Below are 24,052 nucleotides of genomic sequence, written 5' to 3' on the forward strand. Positions count from 1 at the left end.
ATGAATTTGAAATAAATTTTTTCAACTTCATTAGGTTCTTCTTAAGAGAATATTTACTATGTAGCAGTGATGGAAAACGGTGGTTTGTTGAGATAGGCTAATTGACTCCTCAAATCTGAAATTCTCAGACATTATAATATAATTTTTAATTATCTTAAAATAAAATATATGAGCAGTAAAACAAGAATGGTCTTTCATATGTAGCTGTGTTAGAAGTTGTGGGCATTGATAGAATGCACAGGTGTGTGGATAAAATCTGCTTTATGTATGACGAACTGCAATCCTCCCCTCTAGACCTGTGCCCAGAAAACTGATCATGTACACCAAAGGCATGGTGGTACAAACCACGGTATCATACAGAGTACCAACCAAGTCTGGTTTTGAATGGTAGTAAGTCAACAAAGAAAGGCATTTTATAAACAATAGGTGAAATATCTTCCTAACTTGTGGCTAGATGCCTCAGTATTTATTAATAGGATACAAAATCTTTCAGCTCTGGAATGTTTACAGAGCTAGCTCTGTTTTGTGTTTTTTTTGGGGTTGGTTTTTGGTGTTTGGTTTTTTTTTTGAGTGTCCTGTTTTTGTCCATGCTTCCTCCTTTGCATGTGTAAGGTTTATGTTTTCATTTGACTTAGCAGCACTAAGGGAAAAGGATGACACCCCCCCTCCCCCCCATTGTAAGGGCCAGACATAATCCTAGATTCATTTTGGACTTTGCTGATGTTGAGCTTCAGCCAAACTGGGGAAAAAGAATGATTGCACAAAGGTAAAACACATACTCTATGTTAGTAGGAAGTGCAAGCACCAGTCACCCCCGAAGGGGAGTGAAGAAAGCCAGGATCGTGTCGCTGAAAGCCCAAGTGATGCATCGCTGTGGGCTACATCAATGAGCTTTACTGCTAATAACTTGCCATTAGGCAAGTTCTGCAAAGAAAAGCCAAGTCTTTGAATAGCATTTTCCAGGAAATAGACGCTTCGAGTTTGAAAAGAATGACTAATACTGAGCGCAGTGCGTTTTCTTGGTAGTAGTTTTCTGGCGCCAGTGATAAGCGTTACTGTCTTCTGTTCTATAGTGTGTCTTTCCCCAGGCAGCTAGGAGAAAGCAAAAGCTGTCTTAGTTACTGCATGGCTGAACAGAAATTGTGTTGGTGTAACTGAAGTAATGGTGAGGGAATAAGTGCTCCTGAAACTGCCACAAAGAAAATGGCATATACTGGTTCTCGTTGCTTTAAATCAAGATATAAGTGCATTATAGAGAATTTACGTAATTTTCCTAAGTGTTGGCTTTTCCTGTCCCTGAAGTAAATACTTTTTTGAAATAACATTTTTATAATACCAGAAAATGACCTAAGTTTGTTTGGTTTTGTTAATTGGTGACTAAAACCTTAATTAGCAATGTATTTGGCTGTAGTTAAAGCACCTCTTATGAGCTCCCCTTCAAGCAGGAGCCAGTGGGGGTGAAGTCTGTGGTTAAGCAACACTTCCACCTCAAATAATCTGAGTTTGGTGGGTAAGACAGCACAGAAAATTTACTGTATAACCATTTAAACATATTTAAGCAGTAGACAACCTTTAAAGAAAAAGCCAAAAAAAAGCCTCTTGATAGGCTATTGTATCATGAAATATGAGAGGACTGTGATTGTGACCTCCTTGAAGTGCTGTAATATCTACTGTTGAAAAGGTTAAACAAGACTATGTATCGTTATTACCTTTGCACCACAGCAGCACTTCAGCTCCACATCTGTATGAAAGTTATAACTTCCTGCTGACCTGTAACTTCAGAAAGAAAATTGTTCTAGGCTTTATTCAAGTAGGAAATTTACCAAAAGCTTCATTAAAACATTGTTAATGTTGCCTGATGCAACAGTACATTTACAAGGTATTGTTTCAAGATACTCGTAATCCAGGGAAATCAGTAAATTAATAGGTAAAAACTACATGCCAATTTACCCATAGCTCATCAAACATATCCTTAGTTACTTACTGCCTTGTGACTCTTCAAGGAATAGCAGTTGTGAGAATGGTACCCACTCCGCTTTCTGTTTTTACCGTTAGGGGCTTGGATGCCTTGCCAAGAAAGAGGTGTGATTTGGCACCTCTTTCTTTTGATCCCCTTTGCGGCAGGGGAAGCTGAAAGGACTCCTGTCACCTCGTACTGCAGCCCCAGTGTTGCTTTGCTTCTCTAAACTTGTCCTGCGTAAGAAAGCTGGCCAAGCAAAACTAGTAGGTTTCTGTGACTGTTAATGGGTGAATGGCTCCCCGTGGCATATGGAGAGCAGCTAGGAAACGTGGAAAGAAAGTCCAATGAGCAATGACTGACGTGCGAGAGGGAGCAGATTAGGATTGCACTGGTGTGTAGCATCGCTTGTTTTTAGAGGGGAGAATATTGCTGAACTTTCTGTTCTCAAAGAGTTCAAGGTACCACACAGATGTGTCACATTTAAGATAACAGAGTTTCTTTGATTCTTTCTTTTTATTCAGTAAAAGCTAGGTTAATGTGCAGGGAGCAGTGAAGTAGACTATGAGGTCTTGTTAGTTCAAGCTGAAACTTTTGCCACATTCGTAATGTGTTTGTAGCATTTCAGAGCATCTGATGATTGCTCCTGTTAATACCAGATCAGTATTGCTTTCTATGTAAAACACAGGATTTAAAAATAGATCAAAATATTGATCTATTTTTAAAGAACGATAAAAATGGATTAATCTGTTGTGCTTTCTTTTTGTTATCAAAGCCTTCCTGTATATTTAGCAAAGAAATAACAAACACTGAAGTGCAGGGTTTTTTTAAAACTGCTGTAGAGTTTCGTTCCAAAAGCAAAACAAAAGTGATGTATTCACTTACCCTTTATTAGAACCTTTTTTTGGGAAAAAAAATGAACAGTTTGTAGTCAGAATTTTTGTAAGTAGTTTTCAAATATTACTGGAGGACTGTATTCAGTAAACTTTTTCTTTTTAAATTTAGCTGCAGGGCTTTGTGGTACTTGACATGACTCATGCATTGTACCACAGTGTAAAAACTTACCCCTTGTATGTGTAGAACTCCCATTTTTTGAAGCAGTTTTAGTAACTGACTAATTGAGATTAAAATGATTAAAGAGCCCAAAATCGTTGGTAGATGCGTAATTCTTTGTGTATCTGTCATTGTTAAGAAGGGTTTTAGATGTACGTTTGTGTGTAGTTTACTTTCTTACGTGTGGTGCTTCTAGGATGGTGCATATTGCATAATTGTTTAGATGTTAATTTGATTATATGCTTATAGGTCAGGAAGGAAAAACAATTTAAGTAATTTTGTCTCTAAGTATAAGAAAGAACAAGATGAAAGCATATAGATGAAGAAGAAGACAGAGTAGGTCAACCAAGTCATCTGTGCAGGGTGATTCTTAAATATGTTTTGTGTGTTTGGTTTATAACTGTCTATAAAATAAATTTTTCTTGGCACATCAGAAATGAGATTTCAGTATCTTGCTCAGTAGCTTAATGAAGTATCCCCTTATAGTGCAGTTGGTTCCTCATTTTGCTGTCTTCTCATTTTTGGTTTTAATTTTGGGTGTAAGTGCATGTGGGAGGAAGCTGTGACTTGAGGCTTTTCATTAAGGAGATGCTCTGTAATTTGAAGAACAACAGAAATGTATTCTTAAATTAGACTTCTGTGTTTGAAAATTAGTCTTCCAGCAGTTCTCTGCAAAAGAAAGATGTTGCTTCTCAGCATCAGGACATGTAAAGATTCTGGGGTGTTTTTCATTGCAGATGAGTTATCTGTGCATTACTTGCTGTTTAATGCATACATGATCTCTATGCAAAGGCGTGTGTCCCCTTTCACATAACTGTTAAAACACTGGTTAATAAAACCAGCTGAAGTTAGCCACAGCAGGTGTTGCAATGCAGTGCTTTGGTGATACTGGCCAGCATGAGCTGAATCTGGCTGAATTACCCAGAAAATTTCTTCTGAAATGTGCTAAACTCTGCTTTCCAGATCTGGCAGCTTAAAATAGGTCTGATGTTACTGCAAGGAGCTCAGCATGCAGTCTTTGAAAACAAGGCTTCCTGCTTGGAACAAAACACCTGAACCCCCGGTCTAAAATACGAATCCTTTCCTGCACTGGATGCAACTTCTTTCCTGTGTGGATCCAAAACTAAACCGTTACCCCTTTCTAATGGTCTCCAAAAGCATCATCCCCCCCTTTTCCCTGGGTGAAAACTGCTCTGTCCTTCCTCAGCACGGATGAGAGGGGATGGGCCTGACTGAAAGCATTTGGAGGGCTGCCCCCCGGGACCCGCTCCTTGCAGTCACGTTCCTGGTGTGACTCCATTCTTGTATTTCTAATTGAAAGAAAAGTGGAAAATGTCAAAATACAGATTCTAGCCTTCTAGGCAGAGAAGAAAAACTGGGAGCAGGTTTTGCAGGAGTTCATTCCCCCACCCATGTGCGGCAGCTGGTGGTGGCAGGAGCAGGCGCCGTGTGCCTTGTGTCACTGCCCGAGCCCACCTTGGTCTATGCCAGCCTCCTTTCTCTGGCGTGCATACCCATGGTCGGCTGCTTAGGTGTGGAAGTTGGTTAAAGCTCTCGTTTTTTCTTGTGGCCAACAGTGGGCCTGTCTTGTGCAAACACGCTTGTTTTTGAGCCCCTTTATACCCTCGGTCTCCGCAGCATCCTGGGGCAGTCCTGTCTGCGGCTGCAGTACAGAGTTTGTGAGCAGAGTTTCCTTCTCTTTGTTTTAAACCTGCTACTGTTGATTCATTTGGATTATAGGTTTTGTATTACAAGAAATAGGGAGTAATTATTTCCTTTTCACCTTCACTTGTGCCATGGGTGATCTTTTACCCCCCCCAGCTGGCTCTCTAACCTGGAGAGTGTAATTTGTTGAGCCTGACCATGGGTAGGTGCTTTTTCATACCTATGAATTCATATTCTCTCAATCTTTGGTTTTTGGGGAGAGGGTGGTCATAACTGCATGAAATATCCAAGGTGTCATCGTGTTATGGATTTCTACAGCAACAGAGCGATGATTTACAATTTTTTTTTTTTTTTTCGGTCCCATGCTTGGAAGCAAGTGTTTCATCACTTTTACCCATGGTGGAGAATCTGCTGTTTATTGTTACTGCTCTTTCTCATAACAAGATTATAAATGTACAGAGTTATAAAAACAAACATCACCACCCCCAAACCACAACTTTTTGAGTTCTATGTCTGTTTCTAAAGCTGCAAATCACTAGGTCATCTGCTCTCATGTAGTGCAGTTTTTCAGAGTATTTTTTTCCTGTTTGGTGTGATGCTGTGGTGCTAAACGTGGGGTCAGAGAAGAGAAATGACCCAAAATGTATTTTCGGTATAGGAAGAAGAATCTTGGATTTTTACTTCTAGCCACAGTGAGAATTTCAAAGTGTTCAGGTTTTTTATCTTCCCTGTTAGTATTTTTTTTTCCCACTCAGTAACCTGGTTTAGAACTAAAAATAGTAATGAATCGTAAGAAAATAAATCTGTTTCTGTTATCATAATCTTGGGTTAATGCTCTGGATTTGTTCCTTTTCAGATGTTTTGTCTATCTAAAATCAGTTTGCATATATCCTCTCAGACCGGCCTACCTATGTGCGAAAATGTGCATCTTGTTGAATCACGCTCATAGTGAATACCTATAAACCAGCAAGCTCTGTGGTACCGTGAGCAGGATTATAGTACTAGATCCTCTGTTGTTGTTCTTCTGTGGCAGCTGCGTTGTTTTGGGAAGCTGAGGTTCTGGTGTAGCGCTACTCAGCTTCAGAGAAAAATGGTTATTCTATAGTTTTGAATTTAATGCCCTTAAGTTCTTATTTGAGAAATCCCTCTTGTAGTTACTGATTTGGCCAGCCTTTTTAAAAGTAAATTGAATGTTGATATGTCAAGTTGAGCATCCATTGCTGTCTTGCACTGAGAAGACCTTGTCTGCAGAGAAGGCAGAGTGCAGTGGACATGGAGCAGAAGGTGTATCCGATCTGTGGTGTAGAAGGCAACCATTTTCCTTTCCAATTTAATTATACTCAATGCCTTTTTATTACTATTTCTTTGTATCACTTCTGGAGATTAGTGATGATATGGTGGGGTTTGTGTGTGATAACTCCAAGTAAAAGTAGTTCAGTACAAGCCTGAGGGTGTTTGCGCTGTTGCTGTAGTGCAACAGGCGCTGCTGCCGGTGGCTGTGGCGTGCAATACATGTCTCCTTGGTAAGTGGTCCAGCAGTCAGTCTTAGGAAAGATCACAGAGCCTAAAACACATTGGAGGTTGACTTAAGTATTTTTATAGCTAAAGATAGTAACACCTAGCAGTCTCTAGGTATGACAGCAGCCATCCTGTGTGGGATTTTTTTTTTTTTAAAGGGCATTACAAGGAGCATTAAAATACTCAGGCTTCCTAAGCATGACTGTCCTGTGTGGCAGAGGGAGACAGTGGCATGTGCCTGACGTCTGGTACTCCATGAAGACAGAGAAGGTTATCTGCTGTTTCCTCCGCCTTTGTAAATCCAACCTTTTCTACCTATTGAGAGAAATGAGGTTGCTGTTATTCCCATGCTGGGGCGTTGCAGTTACGGTAGCGTTTGTTTCCAGGCTCTCAAGTCCTGTTGCTTTCCACATACTGCTGCCGTGACCTGGGCCTGTGGGGTAGCTGGTAAGGGATAAATGCGGGGTGTTTTTTGTTTTTCCTGTTATGACAAGGATGATTTCACACTTTCTTGTTTCATCACAAAATACACTTCAAAAAACAAACAAAAAACCCAAAAAACAAGCAAACACCCTCACGTTCCCCCAGTCAAGCAACCTTTGCCAAACAGTTATCCATTTGCCTCTTATTTTGAGACACTCTGGCTCTCTTTTCAAAACAGGTTGGTGAAATTGGTGAGAGACATGCATTTCCTCAGCTGTGGCTTATTCTCCTAGCAAAGCCCTGGGAACTCTTTCCAAAATACATATTCAAGAGAGGCTATAAGAACTCCTCAAAGATGCAAACATCTATTTGTCTGCAAAAGTAAATTCTTTTCAGTGATTCACAACATATCATATGCTTATTCAAACATTAAAATATTGCTCAGATCTGGTTTGTTTTCTTTTTCCTGGCCTGCTTGTGGATTTTTTTTCCTCAAGATGAAGGAATATATTGTTATTAATGTTAGTCCACTTCAGTAAACTTCTTGCCGCTGTGTATTACTTTTGCTATAGAAATGCAAGTGTTACAAAGAAACAAAATACAAGTCGTTGCAGTGTGGGGTTGTTCCCCCCGCCCCGGAAAATCCCATAGTTTATTTGCACTCTATAGATGCCCTTTCTTGCCCAGAGTTCTCCTTTTTTGATGACAGGTGATGCTGAGCACTTACATGTCTTATTCCATACAGCAAAGCACAAAATATTTCTGTTGCCATACTTCTGTTGTTTTAATTGCCGAAGATAACTGGGACAGTGGGCAATACTGATGCTATACTTTAAATTAATTCTGGAAGATACACTTCTTTTTCCTATGTCTTGAGCTTTGCCTTAGTGTATCCTTAGTGAGTATAAAGTTAGTCTCTGTAGATAGCCGGAATGGTAGGTACTTGAGTATAATTTAATAATCTGTGTATTATTTTAAAGACACACATAAGCAATAGCTGCTTGCTAATAAAATGCATTTATTGACCCATGAGTGAATTGATCCCTATGACTATTCAAAGCTTAGGGCTCTAAAAGTTTTTCTCTTATCTTTATGTTAAACAATGGAAAGTTTTACCGTATGTTCAAATAACGTCTTCATCAGGTTCACAACAGGATACCATAGTTAATTTTCAGTTGAGTGCTTTACAGGATTTTCTTTTTGTTGGCTGGTTGGGTGAAAGTCTAGACACTGAGAGACGAGGCGTTAGAGGGGCCTCACAATATCGTTATTGTGAATGGTAAGTAGGAGCAGCTTCCTCTGATGTACGGACTCCATGCCCAAACCAGTAGTACAAAGGCATAGCTTTTGTTCAAGGGGATAGGGGCTAATCCGAATGCTGCACACTGTGAAAAACCTTTTATGGAAGGGGGGAAAAACTTGCCTTGAAGGTGAGAGGTCAGCAGTTTAACCTCTGACCATAAAATGAGAGACTACCGAAGAATGGGATGAACAAGGGGGAAAAATACTTCAAGTACTCCACTCTTTGTTTATCAAAAATGAGTCAAGCAAATGAGTGTCAGGAGTGGTTACAGGAGTTCTGATGGGACGCAAGTGAGCCTGAAGATGTGTGCTGGCTTAGCTGCGCGTTGCTACGGAGTTTGGAGCTTGCATAGCTCTCTCTTCTCAAATGCTTGATGAAGAGATCCCCAAATGAAAATTGAATCTTTCAGCAACCCTTAAAAGTACAGTTACTCTGCTCTCCTCCTTCCCAGCCCAGATCAGATCCTTTTTTTTTTTCCTTAATTTTTTAAAATTTTAATCTTCCTTTGCATAAATTAACATCATTTAGCATTTGGCCTTTTAACTGTTTCCACTGTTTCTGGACTGTTTTTTTTGAAGTTCATAAAGAAGCATCACAGTAGTAACCTCCTCACATGCGTTCAACAGGCAGTGAGATGGGTCTCTTTAGTTAATGCCGCAGGTCTTTGGGTGGTCAGTGCTATTGTACAACAGCAGGGGAGAGCTGTTTCCAATCTTTGTGCAAAGGGAATATGGAGGCTTTCCCTCTGATCTCATTTTGGTATTATCAGTGCTGGGAATTTAGTCGCAATCCAATTAGAAATGATGGAAGTTACGTTAACTAATAGTTAAGCCTCCCATATTCTCAGGTGCACCCATTTGGACTAATTGGTTATGCTACTCTTGACTCAGGCTGGCAGAAGATACCAACGGTGATTAATATACTTGGTGCGTTAAAGCTCCCTGACTGGCACACAACCATTTCTTGTGCTTCACTACATCCAGCCCATGAGAAGCACGACTCTCCTCCCTCCCGGTCTCTCCCAGCATGCAAAAAAGCAAAGAAGACATAATGCCTTGCTTGTGCACCTCTGGAAGTTTTATACTTCACTGGCCATAGATGTGTTTTATATATGAGGTAAATTCCTCTTCCTGCTTCACACAAAGGGATTAAAGCTAGGCTTTGTTGTTGACCCTCTTCACATGTCACATCTTCAAACATTTGCTTATGACCTGGACAGCTTTAGGCGCCTTGCATTAAGAGAAGTGATCAGTAACGGCCAGCATTCCTCAGCCAGTCAGTGGCAGGACTTCTCAGCACTCGGGGAAATACATTTTGGTACATGCTTGATTTTATTTGTGCTTGGAAATAGCACAGACGTCATGCTTCCTCTGACCCTTGGCTGAGCTTAATCCTTTGTTTCTCAATTTTGTGTAGACATCCATCTTTCTTCTTTTTAGTTATATAGGGGTAAATTCCTCGGAAAGGTATTACTAAGTGTACTTCCATGATCTGACACAGCTTCAAATGAGAGAGAAGACTCTTCATTCTCTTTACGATCCTTAGAAACCCTTTTGGGTTTACTGATTTCAAAATACAGTGTTTTAGTGGAGAGCTTGTCAAATGAATAACCCATTATACTCTATTTGCCTTGCTGTTAATGGGTTAGTTTTGTAACTTTTTCAGTAGGTAGTGTTCAATATGAATTGCGACTTTTAGGCTTTTCAAATTCGATAGGATAAAATGGTGTTCTCAACCAAAACGACTGACATTTTTGCCCTTGGGGAAGCATCAGAAGTTAAAAGGTTTATGTATTTTAGAGTAGGTGACCTTCCAGTATCTTGTATTTGAAATTGGAAAATGAGAGATACAGTTTTTCCCCCATAATTATTTCTTCTGGAATCTTTAAAAGCAATCCAAGCCTCTTCTATACCTTATGAAAGATGACTGGTGATGTCGTCATGTTCTGGAATAGTATCTCATTCAACATGTCCATATTTCAGGGAAAAAAAGGGTTAAAACTACTGCTGTATGTAGTTCGTATCTCCTTGCCAAGTTCTTTTTTTCTGACTAATTGCTACAGTGGTAGAAAACTTTGTGATAAATATTACTCTATGTGTCAAAAATAAAGTTTCTAAGTCATGGATATCTTAAGGTGGTATATTGGTCATGGGAAAGCAAATGGCAAACGAGCACGGACTCGAGCTAGAACAGGATCTTATTTCTGGAATCTTAACTCTCCCTTTTCCCCAAAGAAAGGAGGTATACTTTACAGTTTTAAGCAGAATGTTATTCCATGGAATTTACCTACCCTGAAAAGAAATCCTCTGCGGGTGGATGAGGCTTTCGGCTCTAGTTCTGCCCTGAATGTGCTTTTCAACATACGTGGACAGGACACCCAGCTCACAGGCCTCCTGTTCTGTCTAGAGCGGGTTAGTCCCCTTGATAGGAATGAAAAATTTTATCAATAACAAGTCATCTGAGATAACTTGTTAAAATTAAGATGTGATATTTGCGCATCCATAATTCTTCAAATCTATTTTTAGTCTTTTCAGTTTTCAGAAATGAGTGGATTTTCCCTGCTCTGGCAGGTGTGCTGATTTTGTTTATCAGAGTGATGGAAGGCTCAAGATAAGGGAGGAGTTATCTGAGGCTTGCTTGAGAGAGAGTCTGTCTTTATACTTAAAGGTGCAGCAGCGTTTTCGTACCCTGTATGTTTTCTTACTAATTATCAAAACAATTAATTAAAAAGGTGCTATAAGGAGATACTTTATATAGACATAATTTACAAATACATCATATCCCATTGATTATGAAATTGTCGGCACAGGTGATTATGGTTAGACTTCATTAATAAAAAAATGGAATTAGTTATCTTACAGCAAAGCAGCTTCTCTTTTATCTAGCTGCATATTGAACTGTTCTTGATGAGAAGTGCATGTGCGTGGTTAATGATTTGTTTCTTCTGCAGCATAGTGTATTTTAGCACAAGAATTTGCTTGTCTGAAAACAAAATTCATTTTTATGCCTTATGAAGACTAGTTGGCACCTGTGACTAATCCTCAGTATTCATAGCTTTTTTGTTTTCCTGATAAATGACCAATGAGACAATGGTATTTTCTTGGGGCCCATCTGGTCATGACTTAAATTTGTGTTTAGGTCAGAAATTACTAGCCTTTAGCATTGATTTCAACTGTACACTCTTGCTGGTCTAGGTTTCACATACATAATAGAGCTCAACTATTTCTCCTAGAGGTGAATTTCCTTTTGTTTCCAGAAACAAAAGGAAAAATGAAGAGGAAAGCTCCAGGTAGTTACCAAATTGTTACCAAACCGTACTGATCATTCAGATCATCCTTTTAAGCCTTCCAGTGGTGAACATGCAGCCATGGCAGCAGTACTGCCTTACTGGTGGAGATGGCGAACATATGGGAGGACGGAGCACGGGTGTGAAATGACTAGAAGTGGTTAGTGATGTGGGGCTTGTAGGTAACCTGAGGTTTGTCTAATGATCTACGTCAAGGAAGAAGTTGGAGAAGTAGATACAAAATGGATGCTAGAATCATGCAGCCCCTCCAACATGTGGAAGACATAATAGCATCTGATCGTTTCATGCAACCACTGAACACAGGGTGGTTGTGCAAGGAGAAGGGCAGTGGTTGAGGGGAGACCCTTTTATGAAAAATTTCTTACAGATTAATGTAATATACATGCAGTGTCATATATTTCAGCTTCTTGTGCATTCTGTGTGTTGATGGCTGTTACTGTTGTGCAGGTTTATAGGTGTATTCTGAAATATTAACATCAGATTTATTTGGTAAGTCAATGTTTTTAGATGAGACATAACCTTAAGTTATGCTGCTGTTGATTTATTAATAAGTCATTCCTTGTTCTTTCACATCAGTAATAATAATATCATCATTTTTTCCTTTGCTAATATTTTTGACTGCTGTATATCTGGTGTGTATATATGCATTACTCATGGTTTCCCTGTTCTCATCTCACTTCTTTCTGCTGTAATGCTCTTTGGAAAGTAAAATTAAGACCTTCATTACTTAAGAGGCAGAAATACTCAGTTCAAACATATGGATGGCCCATCTTTCTGTAATACTGTCTTCCTTCCTGTAGTCCTTATCTGCCCATCCCCAAACACCCCGATGTTCTTCCGAGTGCGCGCAGGTCTGTTTCCTCTCTTCCTTCTGCCCTGAGTGGCAGTAACTGCTCTCTGGGCCACTTCTTCGCCTCTGTGACCAGACAACCAACCAGCCAGAGCCCGCAGCCCGGCTGGTGCACCCCGATCGGCGAGGCAGCCGGGCCTGGGTCGGGCTCCCACCCAGCAGCACAGCTGTGTACCTTGCAGGGTGCCTTCGTTGATGTAACTGCTTCCGACGTACATTCTTGTACTTTTAGGACAGCTAGTTTGAATGCAGACTGCTGAAATGGGAGAAGAAGGCTTCTGACCTTGCCTTCTGGAAAGGCTCAATTTACAAAGGATGTGTTGAGTTCTGACCACACGTGGGACGTGAGAGTGCAGCGTGTTGTTTTGAACTTTAGCTTTTTCTGTTAGGGCGAAATAATTGTCTGCTATTATCACACTGTTAAATTAATTCTCACTATTTTGTGCACAATTTATTTGAGATTCCACTGGACGAAGTGGGCATTGGGCGTATAGTTTTACACTCTAACCACATCACAGTTACTTTGTAATGGGATGTAAATTGAAATCATGCATCTATATCACCCTCCTACTTTGCTGTTCTGAATAAATAGTACTTTAGAAATCAGTAGAGAAACATAACTCTTCTGTTTTATCACTGAAGTACGTGATATCGAGAAATGTCTTGAAGAATTTCCTGGTTATTGAATGTGCTTTGGGATTAGTAACCCATAGAGACTGGAACCCAGATCTCCTGCCTCCAGGGCAGCAAGACACAATACCATCCTGGTTACAGCCCCTTTATGTATATTGGGATGCCGTTTACATCCCCTGTTTTACTGACCCCACTCTGGCAAATAATTGGGAATTTTGACCTGAGTAACTGTAAACACCTGTGAGAAAACCCTTCGACTTTCTTTTACTTGTCTTATGTGAATGTGTGGCCTGTGCTTTAAAATAACTAACCCTGGGCTTGCATGGAAATGTCCTTTTTTTATGCATGTAAACGTTCTTCTGAATCAAAAAGAATTAATTTTTCCAAGTTCTCATGATATTTGGAAACCTGGAATGACTTACTCAAGATCATGCAGCAGGTAACTGGCAGGACTGAAAATCAGAGTGTGTTTCCTAATTCCCAGCGTGTTGCACTGTTGGCTGGGCCCGCGTTCTAGCTCTGCTGAAGCTAACAGGGACAAACACTGTTAATGAAGCTGAAGAAAAAAGAATATAAATTTTTTTTCTTGCTGCCCTCTATAACTACTTTGTGACTCTTCAGAGCTTTGACACAGTTAGAGAGAAAGGTGCAGAGAGGTGCAGCTATGTCAGAGTTTGTTTTATTAGAAGATCAATATATTTTCCAGTAGGAAACCACCAAAGAAATAAATCGGAGTAACCTTCTGCTGTGTGTGTTGCTCCCCTTTGAAAGGCTTGGCGAGGGAAAAGTGCCCGGTTTGGGAGCACCCCTGGGAGGGGTGTGCTGTGGAGCCTCTGCTCCTGTCCTGGGAGGTCCTTGGTGGGGATCAGAGGGGTCTCTGTTCCCCAGGACGTCAGGTGCCAAAGCCACGGTGCTTTTGCTGGGTCAGCCTGAGCCCCTTGCTCTCAGCATGCATTGTGCATGGTCACTGGCTCGGAAACTTCTGGGAGACCCTTCTTAATGTTTTCTTTGTTTTCTATGGAAAAAACCCAAGGTTTGGGGATTCTGTATAAGTGGTTTGGTGAATGACTAGAATATCTTCGGTAGCTGTGCAGACTAATACTAGAGGGGACTCGTAACATCAATGCTAGTGTAAAGCTTGTTTTATGTACTCTTTTTGTCCTGAATGTGGCTATTGGATACGGCAACATGAGTGCTTCATGATAGAGCGAGAATCTCATCTGATTAGAGGTTTATTAGCTGTTGGAGTAACACTGATCTTTCTGTAAGCAACCTCTTAACCTACTCTTGTGTTTTGTTCTTATCAAAAGTTTAGTGTTGACTTTTAAGGATTGGTATGTGGAAAATGTCAAAACATTGATTTTCAGCTGCATGCTGCCTGTCATAGATGAATCGGGCTGAATGCACGTGGGCCAGCCTCTAAAATATTTTGTTGTTGATTCTTGCTCACATGGAGGGCCCTCGGGACAGATGGCCCCTCGCTGTTGATGGTTCGATTACAGTGATCACCCACGGCTTCTGAGGAGTGCGAAGAAAAGAAATTGCTTTCTTTGTCAAGGTGTTTTCAATTCAATTCTCACCCATTAGCCCTGTTTGGTTAAGTTTTGAATTACTCCATCAGGTGACTGATGAACTCATCAGTACTTCCCCCCCCCCCAGTGGTATTAAAATGGATTTGGTATAAGATGGAAAGCAAAGGCAAAATAAGATTTGTGCTTATTGATCAGTGCTCCTTCATCTTTATTCTGGTTTAGTATATCATGAACAACCAAGATAAAAATGAACACTGAATCAGAATAGGCTAGAAAATTTATATTTTTAAAAAGATACTTTAATTATTTTAAATCTGTGAACTGTTTACATATGTAGGAAACTATATACGTAGGCTTTGGCTAATCAATGTGATTGTTATGGTTTTACAGCTTTGTGTAACTGACAATGTTTATGATTGTTTTAATTTAATTTGTAGCAGATTGGTATGTATATAAAATTATGAAATGTTGTCTGATACAGTTAAAGCTTTCATAGTCAGATGTGTTTCAGTTGTGGTGCCGTAGATGTTCTGAGGAGTAGGAAACAGCCAGGCCAGGTCCCGGTTGTCAGTGCTGCTCTACTTCCATCCCTTCCTACCGCAGCCCTTAAGCAAAATGTGAAAGGTTTGAATTTCATATAGACAACATTAACTGTAATGGGAGAGTGAAAGCAGGATAAAGATAGAGAATTTGAAGCTATGTTTTTGTAACGTACAGTTACGTTCATTCTCTTTCAGACATTATTGTTCATTTCATTAGATCACTGCACGGAGCCTGTCTAGTTGAAACTTCTTTGAAGGAGACCCAGTGACAGCAGAAGTATTTTGTTTTGTAAACCTTCCTCAAACATTAGCAATGACTTAAGGCATGTATGGTGCTCACTTGCTTGTTCTTTTGCTACCTTAGTTCTTAGATCCTCATTTTCATGAGCTGTAATTCACTCACGATTACAAGTTAAAAATAAGAAAATAACACTGCGGCTCCAAAAGGCATACAGTTGTTGCCACACTTTACAAGCTCATTTTACAGCCTTAGCAGGTAGAAGCAGCTCCTGCTTATCTTGTGAAGAGACCAAATGAAGGCTGAACATACTCATTTTATCTGTGCACTATCTGTGCAATGAACTCTCACCCTGATTAAGGTTTTATCCTGAAGCATGGCTAATAGCATTGCAGCCAAAAGGGCCCTTTCTTTCTGTCTCTAGTTAGCTGAAATGACTTACTGCTCTGTCCTTCAGTGGTAACAAATTCTTGGGCAAAAAGGGATTGATCTGCAGCTCTGAAGGAGATGGCAAGTTGTGGCTAGAAGTTTTAACCATCTACTTGCTCATAAAAGGAAAAAAGTACTTATTGCCCAGTTTGAGTGCGTTACAGACAAGGAAATTGGAAAAATCAGAGGAACTGTCAGGTCCAAAACCTGTAGTGCTGTCAGACAAAGCACCGCATCTCTAAAATGTGGTAGGCTGAACCTTGCACGTGATTAGTTGGAGTTCAATATTTGCGCACTGTTTTCACATCCTTGATTTTCTGAGTACTTTGAGGAACCATTATCACATATGTTAAAAGTAGAAGTACTTGAGAACAATTCTATGGTAAACTTTGCAATCAGTAAATCTGTTGTGTGGCTTTACAGTGCCATGTACAGACGTCAGATTCACACACTTCAATACCGATTGCGAGCTGTTAATACTTTGGGGTAGTACTGACCTGCATGTAAAAGCTGTGGAGTTGCTGTGATGCTGTAATGCCGCGAGTAGCGACTGAGTTGGACCCGCTGACTTCAAATGCGAGTTGTGTTTGCATGGAGTAGAGAAGAATGTGGTGTGTGTGGTTTTTGTTTAAAGGCCGAGTGACTCTTACAGTTGTGGATTGTTTCTTTCTTTCCCCATGTATTAGAAACAAAATTCGGAATTTCCACAAATGTGGTGTGGGCACTGGTATCCTGAAACCATTTAGTAAGTTACATGTCTGTGAAAAGATTCAATTAAATTCTGAGCCACTTGGTAAGTCTATGAGTAATTTGGATTACTTATAATTTGGGGCATTTTTCAAGCATAAGTCCTGCAGATATTATTTTAAACTATGATACAGTTTTCAGCTTACTTGAGAGCCTGCCCAGCTTATGTTCAGCTACAGTTAAAAGCAGTTTCCTTAGGAAAAGCTTCCTCGCGGGAGGAAGACGTTTTCATCTTACCTGTGAGGAGTCAGTCTTTGTAATTATGTTTCTGAACCTGACTGAAAAGGCACTGATGTAAAAAAATCACATTTCTGATTTGCAAATGTGCAACCACGAAGACTTACAGGCGACAGTTACTGTGACTGTAACTGAGGCAGGCTACTAAAATGTTATTTTCCATTTTCACTTTCTTAAAGGGCAGTATTTAGTGTGTGTTGTTTGACACTGTTGTCATTTAGTTCACACTTTACTTTGTATGAGAAAAATTAAAAGGAAAAATGTTGAAAGTCAAATGCTCCAAGTATCTCCTTCAATGCCAGTGAGAGTCAGGTACCTTCACTGCCTAAATAATTTTTCATTATAAGCTTTGCTGAAGAAGTACAGATACATCTCCATCATCTTCAATCAGCTGAAGACAAGGCAGAGGCCACTGGTGCGGGGAAGGGAAAGGAGACAGGAGACACTGGGCTTCTGCGTTGTGGCCACGCTGTGGCTTATTTGAAAGGCGAGTCCAGGTTCAGCACCTTGCTCAAATGTGTAAGCACCTAGAGACCCAGAAAAATCTCAGTGTATTAATATATAGCAGGAAAAGCTGGCAAATGTAATTCCTGAAACTCGCTTACATTTTTCTGTAACTGACATGGTTGCAAAGCGTCAGTATTTAGCTCTTAAAATTGTCAGTGGTCAAGCACTCAGTATTACCGGTCTTTGGCTGGAAGTAGTCAGCTTTCCAGGGGAACATACCTGTTTCGGTGCAGCGTTTTTTTGCCTTGTGTTCATTTGCTATTTGCTGAAGTAGCAACTGTTCAAAACTGTGGTGGCAATTTAGGAAGGCACATTAGTGGGTAAAGTGCGAGTAAAGAAGTTGAAGGTGCTGGATTGTTAAGATTTGATATAATTTTGTAAATACATTCTCTTTTGATTTTATGAAAAGACTAAAAGTGCGGTCGCGTTCTGCAATAAGCTTTCTGTGGAACAGTTAGAGTAAGAACAGACAACGGTCCTATAGAAGTTTCTTTCAGTTATTCCTTTGATGAGCAAAAAAAATATGTGGACTACATGATTTGCATAAAAGTGTACTTTCAAGTATTTTCTACAGTGGCACCCTCATTTGCATATCGTCTTTAATCTGACAGGTTTTAGGTGCCAGAGAAGTTAGCGAGTGTTCCTTAGTTTCACTTTTTTTATGAAGTTGCTTCAATGTATTTTGTCCTTGTTCTTTCTTTTGATTACTGATGCTTGGAAAATACTGTAATTCCCTTCTTCCCCTCTTTTCCGTGGCATCTTGCTCTTCCTCCAGCTGCTGGCGGGTGCTCCACTTTGATCCCCCAAACCTGTGAGCTGAAGACCACTGTCGCACTCAGATCTTCCTGACAGCAGTGCCTCCCATTCCTGCTGCACCTCTGGCACTGCATGTATGAAACTGTTAACAAGCAGATTTTAATAGGATATACAGAAGTCTTTTTTTGCAAGAAGTAATCTTTTTATGTGAATGCTGGTTTTTTCATCAGATGATTTCATCTGTGAAAACGCTTGGGTTGCACGTTACGGTTCATCTCTTATTTTGTTTCTGAATCACTGTTGTAATAAAATTCTATATGGACACAAAAGCATCATTATAATTACTGTTGTGGGTTTCTGTCAAATTATTTTAAGTATGTAGCAGATTTTTGCCTTTGAACAATAGCAGTATTATAAACTTGGTTTAGAGAACTGATTTTTTTATTGCTGAAAACTACTTATTCTAACAAAATCAATTCTGCTTATTGCTTAAAGGTGTGTGTATAAAGCTGTTTCCTGAGATAATGATATATATCATTTCAGCTTTATTAATTGCATTCTCGTGTTCATGTAAGAAAAACAGTCTGGAACGTCTTTTTTTTTTTTTTCCCCCAGACAAGAAAGAAGAACTGTCTGCAGTAAGCTTTGCTTTGCTGCCTTCCTTTTCCTCACTGTGTTTCTTCCCCACCCCCGTAACTCCTGGCCCCGGTCTCTTCTTTCCCCTCTGCACTGACAGCTTTTTTCCAAAGAATATCTTTACAGCATCAGAGAAAATATAGCTGTAGGGATACTGAGCAGTCATCTAGTCCATTCCTCTGTCCCAAGACATGACCAACTCTGCTTGGCAGTCTTTTTGTCTATCCTTCTCCGTAAAACCCACAGGGATGAAGGTTCCTCCTCTCCAGGCAGAATATTGGACTACTTAATTAACCCGTTTCATTTTACCTTAGCTGTGTTTTTCTGTCTGAAATTATTCTTTCTTGCTATCAAGAGAATTACCTGAGATGATGTTTCTCAGCATGTGTTTGTAATTTCTGTTCCATTACCAAATTGAATGTGTGCTAATTATCTTATCCTGTTGTATTTTTGGGTGACGTTTCTAATCTGCGAGCTTAATGGTTGTGACGAGTATTTTTAGAGTATATTTAACTACTGAAATTTTGGGAAAGTTACCACTCAGAAAGCTTTCTCTCTTTATTTTTCATAGTTCCGAATGCACTACTTATCTACTCTGTCACGAGAAATAATACTTTTATATATGCTTAGATTTGTTCCAGAAGTTAAAATGTGTTAGAAGTGGTTTTCCTAAAAATACGGATTACATGCGTTATGAAGTTACCTCTGTGGGAGTAGATTTTGGAGAGGAATTACTTACCTTGAGGATATGCATATGTTTTCCTCTTCTCTTAGTATATATCATACTTGCCTGCATTTTTCTTGTGGAGCAGTTCTAGATTGCAACATTTTGAATACTTTTGTTTTTAAGCATTGCATGTGACTCGTTTTTCTCTTTGTATCAAGTATACTGTACTCTAAGTTTTGGTCCCTCAACAAACCTTTCTGTGCCTGTCTCTCTTCTGACTTGTACCAAGAGTTGCATCTGCTTCTAATTCTGGTCCTCAGGGGCTTAACTGGTTCTTTCTGAATATTCTTATAAAAAAACTTTATTTTAAAATATGTACAGACTTACATGATCACAAATGATGCAAATGTAGTCAAATATCACCAGTTATGTCTAGCAATGTGTGCATGAGCTCACATGCAGCCTCACAACAGCGTGAGATTTGCTCCTGGGAGACGTACTTTCCAATGCTGTAGGATATTTACCAAAGGAATTTTCAAGCGTTATTGGCACGTGTCAAGATGTACTTTTGTAAGAAATGTCTGTCCTGGATGCAGTAGGCATAGGAAGAAGTGATACTTGTACATGCATATATCTATTTACATGTGCAACAATACAGACATTTACACATGCAATACACAAACTATTTTACAGGTGCACTTAACAAATTGCTCTTACTACTACATTTACTTAGAATTGGCATAAAGTGTTTGTCCCAAAAAGTCTGTTAGAAAAAGAAGACTAGGAGAAACTCAGTAGTTCCTCAGCCGGCTATAGCAGCAGCTATTTCTGCGTGATTCTCATCCTTTCACTCATAAAATCAGCATAGAATTGACCTAACATTGCCAGATCAGATGGGGTATCTGGAAAGTAATCCTCAGGGAAAAGAAAATTCAGTCTTTGTAAATCTGAAGATAAAGTGCATGAAGTTGCAGAATCGGATTATACTTTCTTTTTTTATTTCTAAATCAGTACCCTTTTGTTTCTTCCTTTGCAGCACTTGTGAGAAGTTGCCACAAAGATGTGTCAGATGCTGCCTGAGCCTAGCTCCAAAAGCAGAAACAAACATAATCTTTTGAAAAAAGCCCAATCCCTGACTCAGATAATTGTCATAAAATCCCAAGGCTTTTTATAGGTGTTAGGGTTTGGTTTCAGAGAGTGAAGGCAAAGAAAGAGTATAGTAACATTTCTTTTTGAAGCACAAGCCACATCAGATTTTCTCACTTAATGGTGAGGTATGGCAGGTACCTACTAAAATAACCGGTTAAAAGCCAGTGATAACAACTGCAAAACCCAGCTCAAAGCAGTTGGACAAGTCTTGGAGGTGTGTAATTTTTACTGAATGTAGCACTGAATGTTTTTCTTGAATTGAGTTAGGAATATTTTTTTAAATGTTGGCTCTTTTTTGTTTTCATGAAGGAGTATTAAGAGCATTATTCTGCCTGTTTAGATCACATGAATTTAATTATCCTCTCATGATATAAATATCCTTTCATGACATGAAAATAAATGTTGTTATACCTGTAGTTCAGTGAACTGGAATTTAGAGTTGTTTTTATTTTTTCAAGTGAGACCGAAGTAGTATGAGAGCGCCATAATAATATGAAGTGAAGATAGCAAACTGAGCAGGACACTAAATTATAGTTGCAGGTTTTATATCTGTTTAGCATATCAGGGCACCAAAAGAAGTTATTGGAGCTGTTGATCTTGTTGCCAGTAGGTAAAGGGTGCTCCTATGAAATGCTGTTCAGCTCTGTTGGCACCTCGCTGAGGTGTGAGTTTTACGATTTTGTGACCCCAATCCCAAGTTACCTAGAGCCAAGTTTTGCTTAATTCTGAGATTGTACTTTGCTCCTGACTGTGACCTTTTAAAATTACAGTTGGAGGTTTTGCTATTGCAGTCTGCTTCCTTTTTTGAAGCCTGGCAGTTACACTTCCACTAAGAACAGCGAAAGAAAGAAATTAAATTTCTTTCCGATTTAGAAGTTTATACATTAAACATTTTACAAAGCAAAGTATCAGAAAACCCCATGATTTTGTTACTGTGTGGCTAAAGCATTCAATATGCTAAATGTTTCTCATGTAACTGTACTTCACATCTGCCAAAACAATCCGCCCGATTTCATTGCTACGAAGAGGCGAGCTTGCCAAGTCTGTTCCTCCCTGCCGATGCTCCGTCAGCCTGCCTTGCTGCAGAAGGGTCCGCACACCTATTTGCAGACAATAACTCTTGAGTTTTGCAATAGAAGCAGCTACAAATGGTACAGCAAGACTTGGGAAGTTCTGAACAAGAAATAGGTGATAAGAAATGGGAATAGACATAGCTAGTAACCAACTTGTATTTCATGAGGTCTAGCAAATGCTTAAGGCCAGATGGCCGCTGGGTGAAGCAGTCCTGCCTTCTTCCCGCCGCAAGTCCCCGTCCCCCATTTTTCCTTCCTTTTTTCTGGCACAAAACCAAGGGTTTTGGGGAACTGATCTAGCTGACACTGACCTGAAAAATTCCAGACGGTTGGTTTGAAATTGGTCAGTTCCCTCATCTGGTTCGCCATGTAGCTGTGGAAGTGTCTGCACCAGCAGGAGAGGGATGATGGTACAGGATCACCAAGTAGCTGGTAGTGGGAGTGCAGTGGAGATTTCTCTGCTCGTTTGTGGAGAAATTTATGCTTGAAATGTTTGTGGACATATGGCCTTAGATTTGCAAGCTCTATTAAGGTATTTTTTGGATTCTGCACAATTTCCAGTGTTTTTTTAGCAAGTAATTTATGAGTAACTTAACATTGAGTATTTGATATCTGTTACTATGCTTGCTGCTCCTTGAATTTATCAGAGATCACTGTTGACATATAATAACTTTATTTTTTGTGATACTAAATTGGAATAAAAATAAGAGGTCCCTTACAGTATAGGCACTCAGATGTTCAAACTTCTTGTGTATCTGGTCATTACACAGATGTGTTTGTGATTTAAATACACACAAAATAGGTGGGGAAAAAGTCTCTGTTTTAAGTAACTGTATTTATTAGCTCTCATATTTTTATAAACATAGCATCTTATCTCTTGTTTCATGTCTGCCTCCAGAAGTTCTTGCTCCCCATAGTAGATGGAGGAAGCTTCCTTGTGCAAAACACAGGCATTTTCATAAATAATAGCTGCAGAACCCTCCCCAGATGTTCTTAGGAGCAAAAATGTGCTTGTCCAGTGAGAAGAGTCAAATGGCCACATTTTTGTCTAAAATCTGAATTAGATCAAAATTAGGTCTAAATTAGGTTGAGTTGATTGACAAGTTGAATTTTGCAACACGTTCAATATGTGTGTTCCACCACTGGTTTAACATCTGGCCCAGAGGGGAGGAGGAATGCTGGCTTCAGTCTCCAGCTCCTTGCGAACAGGCCAGCGGCAAACGCGGGCGCAGCAGCTGCCTGTTGAATAGTAGGATTTGAAATCAGCAGCTGGGAATGAAAATATCACCAATGCCGTTTCTCTCCTTTAAAGCTTCCATTTGCAGCAGCAGCCGTACGTGGAGGATGAAGAAGAGTAGAAACCTCCATACTTTGCCAGAAGCGGAGAACCCTCTGGTTCTGATGTAAAACGTAGCAATAAAGGAGGAAGTTTCTGATTTATCAGACAGTGCTAGTGTTAGAGACCGAAGTGGAAATCCGAATACGTTTCCCAGATCTCGGCTCCTCAGAAGACAGGAATCCCAGCAGCTCCCGAGGTAGCCGGGAGGTTGCAGTTCTCATCAGGCTGTGTCCCCCGGCGCTTACCGGCGGGTTTCTCCATTCGTTTTACTGCCCTGTGGCACCCAGAGCTGTTGTCGGCTGCGTGGTCAGCGGCGGGAGGATCTGCCTGACCTTGGCTAGGACACGAGCAGAAACTGGAGAGCTCTCCCGCTAGTCCAGACTTTGGCACCGACCTGGGTCTCCCTTGCAGGAAGACGGGTAATTTCACTTTTGGCACATGGACAAATGCTGCCGCTAATCTGCTGTATAGAAGTGCTGTGAGGCTTCACGGGTGTTTGCGATACAGTTTAACAGGAGCTCCTGGGGTAGGTTTTGTATCACAGGAGATTAAAAGCCTTGGGGGGATGAAGAGCGTAATTCGTTTTTTTGTTGAAAGGTTATGGTTCAGGTCACTGTGTTAGATGCCTTCAAAATAATTTTAATTGTAGATGAATATATAGCCTAAATAACACTGATTATTTTGATAATTAACAGTTTATAACAGGTTAATGAAAACTTGAAGATATTCTTGAAATGCTGATTTTAAATGGCTCTGGACAGAAAATATTCAAATGTGCTGGCTTTTCTGAACTCTTCCTTGGGAGTGCTGGTTACATTGGTACTATCTTTAAAATCACAAATGACAGTTTTCTATACCTCATAGAGATCTTTGTTTTCCCCTTCTTATCATTTTACATCTTTTTTTTTCCTTGGATGGAAAGAGGTTTTATATCACTTTATTTCTTAATTAAATTAAAATGTGAAAATTGAACACCTGCTTAAAAATGAAGTACTCAAAGGTTAAAAAGAAAGAGTCGAATATGAAAATAGTTAGGTACATTATAACCTGCTACCGTATGTAAAACAATAAACATACAGTTTCATAAATATGAAATAAGTCTTTTTAATAATCCAGTATCTTCCTTGGTTTTTAGATACATTTTTGCACTTGCCTCAAAGCTTGATGTGAAGCTGACCCTCTCTTTAATATTAATGTACTCTGACTGTAATACGCTGTTCCTTTGCCTCTGATTAATGCTGTCTGTCAATTATTTACAGATCCAGTGGTACTGTGGAAGTTCCCGGAGGACTTTGGAGACCAGGTTGGAAACATGAGATTGAACTTTTTTTTATGTTAGAATCATTATAAAAAAGCTCTCCTATTCAGCTGTGGAGAGGCAGATGCTAATGATAGCGGGGAGGAAGACTTCACCCAACTGGTGGCTTGGTGATTAGAATGCCTTTGTGACAGGAATATGCAATAGCAGTTGTACAGCAATGCATATCATAC

At 39.8% G+C, this 24,052-nt stretch overlaps 1 protein-coding gene across 4 annotated transcripts in view; it reads left to right on the plus strand.

Annotated features, from left to right (window-relative positions):
• DENND1B (DENN domain containing 1B) overlaps positions 1 to 24,052 on the plus strand; it is a 169,851-nt gene that overhangs the window by 16,079 nt on the left and 129,720 nt on the right. For all 4 annotated transcript variants that reach the window (XM_076337985.1, XM_076337986.1, XM_076337987.1 and 1 more), the window contains exon 3: positions 23,821 to 23,864. In XM_076337985.1, the coding sequence (XP_076194100.1) occupies positions 23,821 to 23,864 (44 nt within the window). The remainder of the gene's footprint in view (positions 1 to 23,820; positions 23,865 to 24,052) is intronic.

The sequence above is a fragment of the Aptenodytes patagonicus genome, chromosome 5 (genome assembly GCF_965638725.1).
Source record: "Aptenodytes patagonicus chromosome 5, bAptPat1.pri.cur, whole genome shotgun sequence".
NCBI classification, from domain to species: domain Eukaryota; kingdom Metazoa; phylum Chordata; class Aves; order Sphenisciformes; family Spheniscidae; genus Aptenodytes; species Aptenodytes patagonicus.